General features: G+C 35.3%; 2 protein-coding genes across 2 annotated transcripts; both read right to left on the bottom strand.

The window, feature by feature from the left end:
- Positions 1-405: 405 nt before the first annotated feature.
- Positions 406-5,595, bottom strand: LOC111804249 (probable galacturonosyltransferase 4). Its single transcript, XM_023688983.1, has 10 exons — positions 5,250-5,595; positions 5,129-5,163; positions 5,008-5,049; positions 4,770-4,890; positions 4,510-4,679; positions 3,494-3,756; positions 2,973-3,330; positions 2,635-2,833; positions 2,107-2,495; positions 406-1,041 (listed from the first exon to the last, which is right to left on the bottom strand). Exons 1-10 carry the CDS (start codon positions 5,347-5,349, stop codon positions 766-768), a joined length of 1,953 nt encoding a protein of 650 aa, XP_023544751.1. The 5' UTR covers positions 5,350-5,595; the 3' UTR covers positions 406-765.
- Positions 5,596-10,827: 5,232 nt separating this feature from the next.
- LOC111804554 (ras-related protein RABB1c-like) lies at positions 10,828-14,473 on the bottom strand. Its single transcript, XM_023689404.1, has 6 exons — positions 14,193-14,473; positions 13,855-13,994; positions 13,490-13,572; positions 12,149-12,353; positions 11,999-12,067; positions 10,828-11,177 (listed from the first exon to the last, which is right to left on the bottom strand). Exons 1-6 carry the CDS (start codon positions 14,236-14,238, stop codon positions 11,085-11,087), a joined length of 636 nt encoding a protein of 211 aa, XP_023545172.1. The 5' UTR covers positions 14,239-14,473; the 3' UTR covers positions 10,828-11,084.
- Between the last annotated feature and the right edge of the window lie 1,861 nt (positions 14,474-16,334).

Here is a 16,334-nt window from a genome sequence, read left to right as displayed (position 1 = left end):
ATCACATAACCGATTAATAATTTTTCTTATTTATTTTTTTGGTTTTTATCGTTAGAAGAAAGTTGGAGTTTGATTTAAATAATCAATACATCGTCAAACATGAATATAATTTAATGATTAAACGATGGTGTTATTGGTCACAAATCTTCACTCCAATGGTGTTGAATTAAAAATAAAATTATAATTTAATTTTCTTTTTATTATTCTAACACCTTATATCACATACGCGTCAATATATAATAAATATATAATATTTTAAGGGTTTCTAAACTAAAAAGATATAAATTTATGACTCTTGCACCATTTTATCAAGTCCCCTTCACAAAAGAAAATAAGTTTTTTTTTTTTTTTTAAATTAAAAAATTATATATATATTTAAACTCTTAAGTTATGAGCATATTGCTCTGAATAAATTGAGGGAGCTTTGATTTCTTACTAGTAAAATTTAATGCACATATTACATTGCCCTTTGAGAATCCTTGCCTAGCCCACTAAGTCTCAAGGAGACACAAAACACTCTCAATCATTTACAAATTGAACCACATCTGGGATCCCAGGTACCCACAACAATACAAATGATGCAAAGCTACTAACTGATCATATGGTGATTTCTTAACAGGATCTAACTTTTTAGAAGAAACATGCGTCATCTCTACCGAAAGAATCGACCTATAAAAATCAAATTTACAAACGAAGGGGGAAACGAATGCCACCTACGAAACCGTATGAGTGTTGTTACCAAGAGAGAGCTTTGGTGTGTACCTGTTATGGATTAATGTTGCATTGTCGAAGGTACTCGTGGTCAAAATCGACATACTTCATCCAATAGTTACGGTACCTGGGTATGGCTATCTCCAGCCAGGGTTTCATGTTTCCATTGTAATGTATGACAGCAGCTCGTTCGATTTCCTTCTGGTTGACGTCGGGGTTGTATCCAAGGCCTAGAACATGCCAGGATCGGTCGAGAGGATGTGTGCGCTTCCAAAATGTTATGAGACCTGGTGGCAAGGTACCCAGCTTCCACAACTGTCTGTCATGATTCTGATGCAATAGAAATTGAATTTTAGACAGAATCCATGTCAAGTTTGATTATTGCAGAAAAAAGGCCAGGGGAATACCATAATTTCAAGAACAGATAAGAGAATCACTAATTTTACACGGACAGTAAGGATTCAATGGTTTCATGTCATACGAAATATTTCTCTGGACTTGTTTCAGTTTCTTTGTCTTCTAATTCTTATTGGAACTCTATAGAAGATATCGTTATTAGGAATCACAAATATCCACAATGGTATGATATTGTCCACCACTTTGAACATAAACTCTCGTGGCTTTACTTTTGGTTTTCCCAAAAGGCTACATACCAATGGAGATGTATTTCTTATTTATAAACTCGTGATCATTCTCTTAATTAGCCAACGAGGGACTCCCTTCCAACAACCCTCCCCTCGAACAAAGTATACTATAGAGCCTCCCCTGAGGCCTATGGAACCTTCGAACAGCCTCCCCTTAATCGAGGCTCAACTCCTTCTCAGGAGCCCTCAAACAAAGTACATCTTTTGTTCGACATTTGAGTCACTTTTGACTACACCTTCGAGGCTCACAACTTCTTTGTTCAACATTTGAGGATTCCAATGACATGGCTAAATTAAGGGCACGACTCTGATACCATGTAAGAAACCACGAGTCGTCATAATGGTATGATATTGTTCACTTTGAGCATAAGCTCTCATGGTTTTGCTTTGGACTTCTCCAAAAGGCTTCATACCAATGGAGATATATTCCTTACTTATAAACTCATGATGATTCCCTAAATTAGCCAATGTGGAACTCCTACCCAACAATCCTCAACAATCGCCACAGTCAGATAATCACTAAAACGTATAACTACTCAAGTAGAATCTGATTCACACAATGTGGCCACTGTCACCATTAGAGAATTAAACTACATGGAATTTGGTTAAATTATCCCCAAATGAACAAACCAGGATAGTGCAAAACAATATCAACACTCGAGGCAAAAAATAAAAATTTAAGCAGACCAATGGGACTGGATTTATGTAAGAAAAAAGTTTAAGATAAGATGAGTGATATATGAAAACTTACAAGGTTCTGCCACGTGTGGTATACATCAGTGATGTTCTGCCTTTTCCATTCCTCCAAATCAAATACATTCATTCCATATGCCCAACCGCAAGCACGAGGATCAAAATTCTTTGATATAAGCTCATTTGAGAAATTAAGATACTTATCGAAACGATGAAAACTTTCTCCACAAGTCTCCACAGCCCCATTTACATTCCCCTTTAGATCAAGAGACCAAAGGCCAGTAAGATCTTTCTGCACAACTATGTCATCATCCAAAAACAGCACCTTCTTCAGTTTCGGGAATATCTCTGGCAAGTAAAACCGGAGATGATTCAAGATAGATAAATACTTTGGGTTCCGGAACTTCATATNGCACTTATCATTCATAACATAAAAGGCACGATGAAAGGAAGCAATGTTCTATATTCCAAAGCCATCAACGTTATTTAAGAGACATGAAACGTTTTCACCAAATTTTAAAAGGTTTTAGAGGAATTTTTCATTATAACCAAGTCAAAATTGTAGATGAAAAAAAAAAAAAAAATNCTTTGAAGTAATAATTTATTGCTGATGGAGAACCCAACTGCTTGAGAACTGGACTGTAACTTGAATTTAACCATGAGAATTCCTCAATACTCCGAACCTCAATAGTCGCTTTACCAGGCAAATTAACTAGGAACCACATTCTCATTGCAGCATAATTGAGCTGGTCGGTAACAATGTGCAAAACATGTTTTGATGCATCCTACCAAAGTTCAATGAGATATAATAAGTGGTGATGTAGCAAAGATACATTCAGAAACACATGTCACACTTCTTCACATTCCCTTCTTTTTCTTTCAAGCTTAGAACTATTATATGTATGCATAGGATAATAGATGTACCTTTGCATGAGCAATAGTCGAATTTACAACAGCTGCTGCTGCCAATACATTATCTGAGAATAATGCATAATGATACAGGCTGGAGTCTTCTAGTTTTTCTTGATTGGGAAACGGTCGCTGTGAATAATTCAAGCTATAGTATTCTGTAGTTAGGCGTAAGGGAAGACAATGAAGGCCCTTGGGAAGTGTTTTTGCTGTTAACTGTGACAAGAACAATGCTTGTTTTTTGTGAACTCGCAGCTGCTCCTCTGTTGACTGGAGCATAGCCCGAACCTTTTTGACCATTGAAGCACAGTCATCCTGAATCTGCTTTCCTCTGTTCAATACTCCATCCATTGCCCTTAACTTCTCTAGGGCACTGCAATCATCAAGATATGTAATTAATAATCAAATATTGAAAGCTATGGCTACGAACCAAGTCTTTAACTATTACAAATAAGAATGTAGAAAGGAATGACATGAAATATAAAAATGCACTGCAAGATGTCACATAGTAGCATGCTCCAGAGAAATACACTTACTTCCTGGGCAGCTGTGAGTCTTTGTTTGCACGCCCTAAAGTACGTTGGACTTCTTTCATCCGTTGGCGTAGTTGTCTAATAAAATTAACATTATTCCTCGTGGCTGAAAGGGAAAGATACAGTTTTGCCTGGACAAGTTGATCCTTAAGATACTGAACCCTTGCATTTGGTGCAACAGCTTCATCATTGCCTTTTTCTGATTTAGATGATTCTCTAGACTTGCGGTCAGTGGATTGGATGGATTGTTGTTCACGCTTTCTTACCTGGAAATCAAACCACAGAGGGGAAGGAACAGGGTAAAAAAGAAGATAATTGAGATGTACATCTTCTGGAAAGAAAATCATACATCAATCTAGCAGTTGATCGCTGAACTCAGATATCATAAAGAACTGCAACTGAGAATGAATAACTATCGAAGTTACTCAGTAAAAAAAATCCATAACCTTACACAAGATAGCAAAACTATCACGATTCCTTAAGCTAGTAAACTGATTAATTAACATGCTTGCAACAGGACAGCTTAATTTAAATTTTGATTCCATAAATAGCTAAGCTTGATCCAGCAAAGATTAGATTAATATATTTTTTTCTTTAATCACAAATGGTTAAAGCTTTCGAGTATTATGAACTATTAATTATTATCTATCCTACTTTTGATCTAGGACAACGCATACTGAAGTCTGCATGATAGCACTCCAAAATAAATGTAACTTAAGAAAATCCAAGACCTTTCATCTAGATTATTTATCTTCCACTATCATCTAGCTGAAGTACTAATTTGATCAACTACAACAAAACAGTTCAAGAAGAATCCGCTCTCCTGCACTTATCATTCATAACATAAAAGGCACGATGAAAGGAAGCAATGTTCTATATTCCAAAGCCATCAACGTTATTTAAGAGACATGAAACGTTTTCACCAAATTTTAAAAGGTTTTAGAGGAATTTTTCATTATAACCAAGTCAAAATTGTAGATGAAAAAAAAAAAAAAAATCAAAATTGTAGAGTTTTCTACCTTCACACGCTTCGTGTCGAATTGTACCAAACTGCCCTTGCGGAGATTCTTCTGCGCATGTTGGTCGGTGATCTGCCTGAGGGGATTCTCTCTAATCGAACTGACGTTCTCCTTCGTGGTGGACAGTGCACGAGCAGATTTATGCTCCCGCGATTCAGGCAATTGCAAATCTGTAACGATAAGATTCGCAAATTTATAAAGGCGCAAGGGACAACATAATAAAATGTTCGATTCAAAGAAAAAATTATTTTAAAAATCACCTTGATTTGCGCCTTGAACATCGGTTGAATTATGCTCGGTAGCAGACGCATCCGGTTCTGGATGAGCTGTATTGTTAGAGTACACAGTTCCGACGGGTTCTTTAAGAGTCCTAGAGGATTCCTGATACAAGAACTAAGACCGAATAAGCAAAGATCTACAAGTTCAAAGCAGAAATAAGCCGAGCAGGAAATCACAAAGAGGAGGAGAACTAGAAAGCAACAACACGAAAATACTTACAAGAGGAAGTATATTCAAATGTTCAGAATGACTGCTCAGAGTCTGCAAAGAAAAGTAACAATGCACATATTGATTCAGATAATTCAACAAATTAAAGAGAAAATCACATAGTTCCACTTACAAAGCTTGAGAAATCTTCCAGAAATTCACCTCTCGCTAAGAAAGAAGAACAACAAAAAACAAAAATCAACAACGAAATATTGACGAACACCAAACCAAGTTCAATCGAGCATAGAACTTACAGGAGGAGAAATTAAAGGATCCGAGACGATGAGTGTAAAGCACAATCGGAGCAATGACAGTGACAAAAAGCAAAAACAGCACCAAATTCCTCACCATCATTGTTGCTCCCTCTATCGGTCAGATTTGAAAAGAGAAATGAAAGGAAGAAGAAGACAATGGCAGTAGAAATCGAAACGACGCGATTGCAATTGCGATTGAGGTCCTTATCGATGTTCATCAACCATAGCCACACCAATTTGATTATTGAGAAACTTTCCTTTCACCTTCAGAACCCAGAATTTCATTCGTAAGAAAAAATGCGGCACACTGAGAGAGGGAGAGAGACTGACGTAACTTTTATTCCCATTTTCCATTTTCTTCAATAAATAAAAACACCATAAATTAGAAATTAAAGACATTAAGACAAAGATAGGAGTTCACAGACAATGACCTAAAAAACACCATAGTTATTCATGTCGGTGGATGAAAGTCTACATCCGCTAATTTAGGGAATCATCGTCTCCATTGGTACGAGGACTTTTGAGGAAGTCCAAAGTAAAGTCACGAGAGCTTATGTTCAAAGTGGACAATATCATACTATTGTGAGAGTCGTGTTCATCTAACATGGTATCAGAGTCATGCCTTAAACTTAGCCATGCCAATAGAATTCTCAAATGTCGAACAAAGAACTCCAAAAGAAAAGGAATTGAGTCTCGGTTAAGGGGAGACGTACTTTGTTCGAGTGGAGGTGTTGGTGGATGAAAGTCCCACATCGGCTAATTTAGAGAATAATCATGGGTTTATAATAAAAAAAAAATAGTGTCTCCATTGGTACGAGGCTTTTTGAGGAAGCCCGAAGCAAAGCGAGTTTATACTCCGAGTGGACAATATCATACTACTGTGGAGAGTCGTGTTTATCTAACAATTAAACCATACCACTAAGAATTTAATTTTGTAACCACGGTTAGTGATGCTTTATAAATGTGTAACCACGTGTATCTATTTTTTTTTTTTTTCATCTCTAGATTTTTAAATATTTAATTTAATGTTTTAATTTTTAACTTTTAAATATATATTGAAATTTCCTTTTTATTTAAGTCATTTAAACATAATCTAAACAACAAATTTTTATTAAATTAATGAAAAATGAAATAAATTAATAATGCTAATATAAACCAAACTCAATTCATTAAGCATATGGACAAGAAGTCAAATATTCCACATGTCTTATTGACAACAAACATCATCAATAATAATATTAATAATTTTTTTAATTAATCATAAATTAAAACTTAATATTTGAATGTGCAAATATTAAATTAACTTAGGGTTTATATTAACAGCTACAAATGTGTGTGTGTTTTTTTTTTTTAATTTATAATTTATAATTGATTGATTATTTAGAATAAAGTTAGACAATACAGAAGGACCGAGTCATGAGGCAAAGAAGAAAATAGGATTTGGGTGAAACCCAAATTACAACTCCTCGACCTCAGCCTATCATGTGATCGATCTTTTAAAAGGGCACACGTCATGCATGTCCTCAACTCATGACGTCCTGGTTCAATCGAGTCTAGTTCTTTAACCTAATTAATATGAAAAACATAAAAAACCAAAAAAGGTTGTCATATATAGATCTCATACATAAACCATTTTTACACTTAAATTCTGAGTGTCAACTCAAACATTAGAGCTGATATGACAAGCACCACACTGGTGTGTAATTTTTTTTTTTTTTTTTCGGGACATAGTCTTCCTTAATAAACAAATCTTATTCTTATTGTCGCATGAAGATCAAGTGTCTTACCCAGTTAAGACTTTTAAGAAATTATTGAATTTCCCAAAAAGATGCAAATCCCATAAATAAACAACCTTTGATGTATCTCGAAACTCGAAGAGCTCTTTCTTGGTTCATGCATAAATGATTTACTCCAACCAACGTTGGTATATGTCCCATTTAATTTATTGGAACAAATGAATTTTCGGGCTGAATGGTGAATATAATAATGATGTTTCTCCAAAAAAAAAAAATAATAATAATAAAAAATAAAATAAAAATGGACAATCGCTACTCTAAGCATAAGGTTCTTGATCTTATTGTTGAAAGAAAAAATATTGATGATTTGTCGTGATCAATCATGGACAATCGCTATAGAGACTAGAAATTAAAACTTTTGAGATGTGGACGTAAAAGGATGATATATCTCGTGGAAGGTGATCCCAATTCATCCGTCCTCCTCTGTCACTTTTCTTCTATTCTTCCTCTTCTCCTACTCTGATACCATGTTAAGAATGAGAAACAAAAGTGGAATTAAAAGTCCGATTTTCATTAATGTTCACAAATACTTTAGTGCGCTCGCATGGTTGTTTAACGTTCTTAACTAACCGTGTTTCAGTTTCTGTCGTTATATACTCAGCTTATGAGTTTACTCCAAGTTTTGCTTAAAAGGCATATTGTGCGGCCTTTTGTAGGCATTCAGATTCTTGATGGGTCCCCTTGCATATGAAGCAAGACAAGGAACCTTCTATTCTGGTTGTGAAGTCTCTTCCATTGAGTTCTACCTAATGTTCGGAGTACTTGTTTTCCCCTCTTATATTTTCAAGTCTATCACCTTCCGTATCTTTAGGGGAGTTTTGGGTTGGTAATTTTTATTAATCCCCACTGGTGGAAGTCTGGATCCACCTTTCATCTTGGGATTGATCATTACTAAGGTCAAATAGTCGTACGGTTGTAGTATAGGTCGTGGAATTGTCTTTGACCCTTTCTTTATAAAACTTGGCCTTTGCCCATGATTTCAACTCTTTAACCAAACATAAGACCTTGTCTTTCTCGAACATGTCATGAATATCCAACATAAGTTAAGAAAACTGTTTGACGTAGTCTCAGATATTCTCAATATACCTCACCTCCCTTAACTTCCTTCTTGCTATTATCTTGACATTCTCTGGAAAGAGGTGAGCGGAGTTCTTGTTCTAAACTCTCCCAAGCGTCCACGATACATTAAGCATCTTGAATGTCCATGTACTTAGATTTCCACCTGTCACGACCCAATATCTTATTATGAGTCGTGATTCAAAACGACAATAAGGATGCAAAGAAAACAATTGAAAATGTAGAAAGGCAAAATCATTTATTTCAAATAAAAAAAGTTGCAATACAAAGATTCAAACAAATCGAAAGTTCTAAGAACAAAAATATGAAAATTTAAATACAAAGGAAAAGACTAGACTGACACCCCGGGACATGCATTCCTCTGTGACAATCCGCCCCTCAAATCACGTACTATCTCGATTGAACGCCTCACGTACCTGAAAAAAAAAAAAAAAAAAAAATTGCTCTTCTAATTTAGCCTTTATATTTTTTAAATACATTTATCTTTAATGAGTGCCCCACAAATATTCTTGTAAATAAAAAAATTATAAAAACTATTTAAATTAATAAGAAAATTCCTTACTTTCCTCAACTAAGTTATAAATTTTATCATTAGTGACTAATTAATGATATATTATATGTTTCAATCTATATTCATACGCGATATCAATTGATTTTAAATATCGATATCAAATCCTTCAATTTACAAATATATCAATATAACTACATATACATTAGCCGTATGAGATAAAATAATTTTCGGGTAACAAATAATCTCGTTACGGTTATCTAAAGAGTAGCGTGAGATCCATTATATAACATTTGTGAGATATCAAACACTTCAATTTATAAATATATCAATATAACTACTGTTAACGATATTTGATACTAAATTATAGTTTACCATATATATCATATTTGATATTTTATTATAAGACAAATATCTAGACATTCGCGTTCTTACTCGAGGTATCTTTCCATTTATTGCTCTTTCCATATTCTTGTAATTTATTTGATTATAAATAGACAACTTTTACACTATGGTGGGGGTGGATTAAGCAAAGATTCTCAACTACAAATACTTTAGTTGTATGAGACAAAATAGTCGTCCGGTACGATTATTGTTNTGAGAAGTACAAATGTTAAAAGAAAAATTGGGTATTAAATTTCTCATTAAGACTCGTTACGGTGTTCTCCGTCTCTTGTCCATATCATTAATTCAATCTCTACGCAAAATCTTGTAATAGCTAATAACTGTTATGTAAATACCTTATACTATAAACTAAATAATTTTTCTCATTAGATTGAGTCACCTAAATATATACCTTGTATTAAAAATCAAAACTTATGGTTTCTTTTTTTTTTTTTATTAACTTTGATTGGAGGATTTTATATTTATATCAACTTACCCTTCTGATTTGCTTCAAAAGCTTGCGAAAGCTAGAGAAGGACATGTATTGACGGTCGAACTCGAGGACTCATTAAGATTGTTAAGATACAGGAGAGATATAGTCACCAAAATAATAATAATAATAAAAAGATTAACCAAGATAATTTTTTTGGGCTAAATTAATAAAAATACATTCAACTTTCCATTTTGTCTAATATAATTAAAAAAAATCTAAAAAGTATCCTTAAAACTATATATATATATATATATATATATATATATATATATATATATATATANCTACCATTAATTTTGAATAATTTTAGATGGAAATAGTTAATAGTTTATTTCAAAAATAACTTTTAAAAATACTTTTAACTTTAAAAAAAAAAAATTAAAAAACATCATTAGTAATCCGTTTTAAAAATATTAACTTGTTGATAGATAATTCCTGAGATATTGATAGATGATTGATAAGAATTTTTTGAATTTTTTCATAAAAGTAAAAAATTTTGATGTTACTTTTAAATTTTTATCAGTATTTTTTTTTAATATAACGGCAAAAATACTTTTAATTTTTTGAAAAAATAAAAAGATATTAATAAAACCTTTTAAAGTTTAAGGTTATTTTTTAAACAAAATAATAACATTTTTCATCTAAAACTAGACATGGATATTTTTAAGAATTTCATTTAAAAGTTAAAAGAAAAAGAAATTTAAAGCTGCTATTAAAATTTTTGAAAATTGTATTTTTAAGATAAAAGTTTGAAATTTATGAGTATTTTTATTAATTTTTTTTTAGTAATTAATTCTAGTGTTGAATATTTTGATTAATCCTTTAAATAATATATATTGATTTTGGTTCCAGCCCTTAGCTTTTGAGAATTGCAGCTCCTCCTAGATTTCCTAAACTCAACCCGTTCAGATGTTTCTTCTCCGCCGCAAACTACGGCACAGCTGGAATGCAGGGCGCCACAAACTACGGCACAGCTGGGATGCAGGGCGCCACAAACTACGGCACAGCTGGAATGTAGCCGCTGCCGTCCCTTTCACCCACGTCCCCCCAAGACCCATATTTATTCTAATACGGCAACAACTCGAAATTCTATACTTAATCTAAAATCGCTATGATATACATGTCCTGAACATTGAATCTTTTAAAAGAAGACAACAAAAAAAAACTAAATAAAATAAATAAACGTTTAAAATTAAAAACATTCTATTCTAGTTGTTCAAAGAATGTCGATCCTTAAAAGCCCTAATATACTAAAAAATAAATGCTTCATAAACTCAAGTACAGATCAGATACTAACCAATAAAACAAAGTAGGAGGCAGTTGTCACAAATAACATGCATTAATATGAATTTACCTTTACAATCAAATACGATGAAGACATAATTAGCTTATTGAAAAGAAGAAAAGAAAAAACATGACACATCAAATGATTATACAAGTACCTGATGATAACCTATTATGGGTTTCTTTTTTTTCTGTTTTGTTCTTTTTGTGATGGGTTCTGACACTCATAATTAACAAAGGAATTTAAAGAAGATATCGTCAAAGTTTGTACTAGATTGAGCAGCAAGATGTGTTTAACTGCAACAACCCCCAGATTGAGCTATATTGCCATCTCTGCCTCCTGATGGCCCTGGGATTCCACCATATCCAACCTTTATCCCATATGACTGCACCATATCAGATAGAACATAGCATCAATTACAACATTCTCATCATATTCATCCATGATAAGCTTATAAACACTACTTTTAAGTATGAGTTTCTCTCAAAATCCAAGCCAAGTTTTGGTTTTTCTTCTTTAATTTGATTAACTGTTCAAGTGATTCTTTAAAAACCGTGAAACCATAGTAAAAAATCGTGCGAGAAAACAAGCATGAACTTCAAAACAATCGAAAACTACAAATATGAAACTATTATCAAATGGGTCCTAAATAATTTAGACTAAAAACTAAGTGTGAGATCCCACATAGGTTGGGAAGAAAAACGAAATATCCTTTATTAAGGGTGTGGAAACTTCTCCCTAGCCGACGCGTTTTAAAAACCTTGAAGGGAACCCAAAAGGAAAAACCCAAACAAGACAATATCTGCTAACAATGGGTTTTGGCTGTTACAAATGAAATAGAGCTAGGCACCGGGATATGCGCCAGCGAGGAGGTTGAGCCCTGAAGGGGGACACGAGGCGGTGTGCTAGCAAGGACGCCGGGCCTTGAGGGGGGGGGGGGGGNACGAGTGCCAGCGAGGATGCTGGGCCCCGAAGGGAGGTGGATTGTGAGTTCTCACATCGGTTGGGGAGTATTAAGGGTGTGAAAACCTTTTCCTAGCAGACACGTTTTAAAAACCTTGAGAGGAAAGCTCGAAAGCCCAAAAGGGAAAGCCCAAAGAGGACAATATCTACTAGCAGTGGAATTGGACTGTTACACGAAGCCACGAAGCCACATGACGAAGGTAAAACAAAACAGCTAGCAATAAGTTAAGGCAGACTGCATACCTCATTAGATACATCAAATACTCCCTCCTGGATCTTCTTATAAATGGTCGCAGCAGTTTTTATGAATGCCTGTTAAAAATGATTGGTCATCAGGAGAATTGTGAGATAAAAAAATTGAATATTATAAATCTACACGTCATATTCTATCACCTCCTCAACATTTTGAGCAGTTTTAGCAGAGGCCTCCATAAAGATTAAACCGTGCTCCTTTGCAAACTGCTCTCCTTCCTCGGTGCTGACAGCCCTTCTGTGCGCAAGATCACACTTGTTGCCAATCAGCATTATTGTCATGTTTGCATTAGCATGTTGTCTTGCATCTTCAAGCCAGCTAGCCAAGTGATTAAAAGTCTCCCTCCTGAAAAAAATGATAGCCACATAACCTTCAGTCTGAGATCCTCATTGACTCAATAAATTTAAAGTATGAGGCCCCATTTCAGCTTATACAGTATATCAAATTAAATTAGAAGGTAGAATGAATCACATCAAACTTCAGGCAGTTGAAACAGGTAAGAACTATTGTCAAATCTGAGTGACTGCATTATTTTAACAATTATGGTCTTGCTTATGTTATTCGCACAAACCAACACTATACAAGACAAAAACTATAACAGCCCAAGCCCATCACTAGTAAATATTGTCCTCTTTAGGCTTTCTCTTTCGAGTTTCTTCTTAAGGTTTTTAAAAAGTGTCTGCTGGGGAGAGGTTTCCACACCCTTATAAAGAATACTTCGTTCTTCTCCTCAACCGATGTGGGATCTTACAGTCCACCCTCCTTGGGGTCTCAACGTCCTCGCTGGAACTCGTTCCCTTCTCCAATCAATGTGGGACCCTCCAATCCACCCCCTTTCGAGGCCCAGCGTCCTTGCTGGCACACCGCCTCGTGTCTCAGCTTCCTTGCTGGCACATCGCCTGGTGTCTGGCTCTGATACCATTTGTAACGGTTCAAGCCAATCACTAGCAGATATTGTCTTCTTTGGGCCTTCCCTTTCGGGCTTCCCCTCAAGGTTTTTAAAACGCGTCTGCTAGAGAGAGGTTTCCACATCCTTATAAAGAATGCTTCATTCTCCTCCCCAACCGATGTGGGATCTCACAAAAACATACCACAACTAATAATCTACTGCGAACAGCATTCAGCTAACACATTGGTCAGTTCCATTAACCAATAATCTCTCTGGCAAACTCTTGTTACTCTCATGAAGTACTAAGTTTCCTGTGACATGAGAAGTACTAAGTTTCCTGCGACTGAGGAATTTTAACGAACTCTCACTCCCAACACGAATTATATTGCAACTTCAAGATGACTGTTTTAATACATTGAATATTAGGTTCCTCGGAAAAGATCAATAATGAACTGTGAAAGTTAACATACTCACGGTCACAACCCAACGGCTACAGAAGGCAACAAACACAAATCACTAAAGTACAGTAATATTCCTACATCAAAACTCGAAAGTAGTATTAATTTAGGAAGGAACAAAGAGGAAACAAGACCTGGTAATGTCATAGACAAGCAATGCTCCAGCAGCCCCTCTATAATAGGACCTTGTAATAGACCTGAAAGATTCTTGACCAGCCTGTAAAATTTTTGGGAAACTTGACATCAATATAAGTCTCATAGATAGTATGAACTCTATATAGTAGCATGAATGGAGATTTCCTGGTTTTACTACAAGTTCTTGTTTGTGCATTTTATTTGAACCAAGATTTAAGCTTATAGCAGAAGATCACCCACTCGTCTAAGGGATGATTTTCCCTTAGACGGATCCTAGATTAGGTAGCGTACAGATTCATAAACCAGAATAGAACTCATTCAGTTCAATAAAAGAAAAGGAAGAGATGAAAGAGAGATAGCTAACCGTATCCCATATTTGCAACTTGATTGGCTTGCTATCAATGGTGATCATCCTAGCACCAAACTCGACACCAATAGTCAAGTCATGAACAGGCTGGAATCGCTTATCGGTAAATTGGAGAAGAAGACATGATTTTCCAACTCCTGAAGAATATACACAATCAAAAGTCGGAAGAAACCCCTCAATCGCAAGAAAATTCTCAAATTAAAAAGAAGCGTTGACATCCACAAATCAGACAGACAGATCAACCACGTAGATTAAGCACAAATCAACACATAATCAAAACGACCTAATTCAGAAACCAGATCCAAAACGAAAACCAGATAGATACAAAGGCGTACCAGTATCACCAATAATGATGTACTTGAAAAGGTAGGCGTATGACATTCCGGTCGAAATCGAAGAGCAAAACACAAGCCGCCGCGAGAGGAATCGAGTGTACAGAAGAGAATTGGTCTGGAATGGTGAATCGGCGGAAGAAAAAGGGGGAAACGTAGAGAGAAACCGTAGAGGAGTTTCAATTGCGAAGCTCCAACGAAGCGAGGCAAGGCAAAGGGACGCCTCTGCGTGTTGGAATGGAATTACGATGTCTGACTTCGAGCTGGCAAATCCTATAAATATAGAAACTTTATGAACCACTTGATCTATGGTTCGAACCATACATATTGAATTTAATTTTGGGATTTAATAACGGATCTTCCTGTTCATCACCGTAACTCTTTGATTCCCTTTCTATTATGGAATTAAATTTTAAAACTGTCAAAATTAAATTATTAAAAGAATTCATTTGAATTATATTTTATATTTATTTAGCAATATAATCAATTTTAATAATTATATTAAAAAAAATTTAACTAATGATACACGAGTCGAGGTGTGATTTGGGCTGACAGTGTGGCACTGGACCGAGACCAATGGCTGTTGAGTGGGTTACATGTTTGGTCCGACCTGGATCTAGATCCGTCGGATTGTTTCTTCTTCACCAAACTCGCAGCGTGATTTTCTGACGTCTTTCTCTCTCTTTCCTATGTCGTTTTCGACGTCTTTTTTTGTTCCTTTTCCTCCTTTATCTCTCTGCTGACCCCTCCTCCTCTCTTCCACTAAGTTTCGTGACTTGTAGATGACTAAATTGATAGATGTTCGAGGTTTCAAAAGTTCAAATTTCCTGTAACAACCCTAAATTTCTACATATTTAGATTCGCTACTAACGTCTAATGCTTATCTCTTATTCAAAAAAATCACTTTTAAAAGAAAATTCATCTATAGTGTAAATGTCGAAAACATTTAAAACATACCCTTTTCTGAAAAACAATGGTCTTACGTGTTTAAATACGAAATACTGAAATCTAGAAAAAATAAAAACAAATACAAAATAATTTAAAACGATGAAATGCAAAACAACCTATTATAACCTAAAACTAGAAATTTAAATATGAGTCTACCCTATGCATGTGCCACAGTCTCTGCTCGCGATGTCGTCGTCCTCCATACAGGTGCGCCTTGTCTTTACCTAAGAAATTATGTGGCACACGGCTTGAGTATTTTGAAGAATACTCAGTAAGTGGTCCCACTTTAGAGGGCCATACAAATGAAAGCACAAGCAATCATGCTCTTGGGACCTATCTCTGTTCTCTAGGGGTCGCCTCCAGTCTCAGACAAATTGAATGTGTAGTACTTCCCTACACACGACCAACATATGCTAGTGTGAATCTCCAGGAGGCTCGCACACCCCCTGAACCCTCTCTGGTCAAGCTAATCTGTAGCGACGTCTAGAGGTCAGCACAATCCCTTAGTGTCATGCTCCCCATGGATACCCTCATCATCATACTATGCATGTCCACACTCATCGTCTCTAGGGAAGTATCCCTATGCTTATGAACATACAATATGCATGAGGTCCCTCTAAATTCCAACTTATCATCTCTTCTGACACAGCCCTTGTCACGAACCAATATTTACTACGAGTCGTGATGCAAAAGGACAATGACGTGTAGTGCGCATGCATGAAATTCGAAGGAAAACATAATTTCAAAAATCAATCATATATTTCATAAGAAGAGCGTTTCAAAACAAAAAAGTCCATATGTGACTAGTTTTTTTTTTTGCTTGACAATGGAAGAAAACATGAAGGACAAAGTGTTAGGATCACTCAACAATGCACATATGTCCAAGTCTATTATGCCATAGACTTGAATTTGAAGCACTCTCAGCAACAGCAACCATGTTCATACACCCTACAGTGGTGTATAAGGTTTTGGATTTTGTGCCACGTACTACCACCATAGTACCCTTCATAATTTCCACTAACTCTTCCCAAACTTTGTTGCATAACCTGTGCTATCCAACTGACCAATAGAGATCATGTTCTTCTTGAGACTAGGAATATATCTGACATCCTTCAATGTCCACTGATTTCTTGTCGAAGTTTTTATGCAGACATCCCCTTTTCCTTCAATCTTCAAATCTTTGTTGTTGGCAAGATA

Source organism: Cucurbita pepo, chromosome LG10 (genome assembly GCF_002806865.2).
Source record: "Cucurbita pepo subsp. pepo cultivar mu-cu-16 chromosome LG10, ASM280686v2, whole genome shotgun sequence".
NCBI classification, from domain to species: Eukaryota; Viridiplantae; Streptophyta; class Magnoliopsida; order Cucurbitales; family Cucurbitaceae; genus Cucurbita; species Cucurbita pepo.
The sequence above is the reverse complement of the archived record's forward strand: the minus strand, read 5'-3'. Positions and strand labels throughout refer to the sequence as shown.

What these genes read in the sequence shown, in the direction of transcription:
- LOC111804554 (XM_023689404.1), bottom strand. Translation starts at nt 14,238, where the DNA reads ATGTCATACGCCTACCTTTTCAAGTACATCATTATTGGTGATACTG. An exon ending in CATCATTATTGGTGATACTG is followed by an intron (nt 13,995 to 14,192) that starts GTACGCCTTTGT and finishes TATATTCTTCAG; the next exon opens with GAGTTGGAAAATCATGTCTT. An exon ending in CTGCTCAAAATGTTGAGGAG is followed by an intron (nt 12,068 to 12,148) that starts GTGATAGAATAT and finishes CATTTTTAACAG; the next exon opens with GCATTCATAAAAACTGCTGC.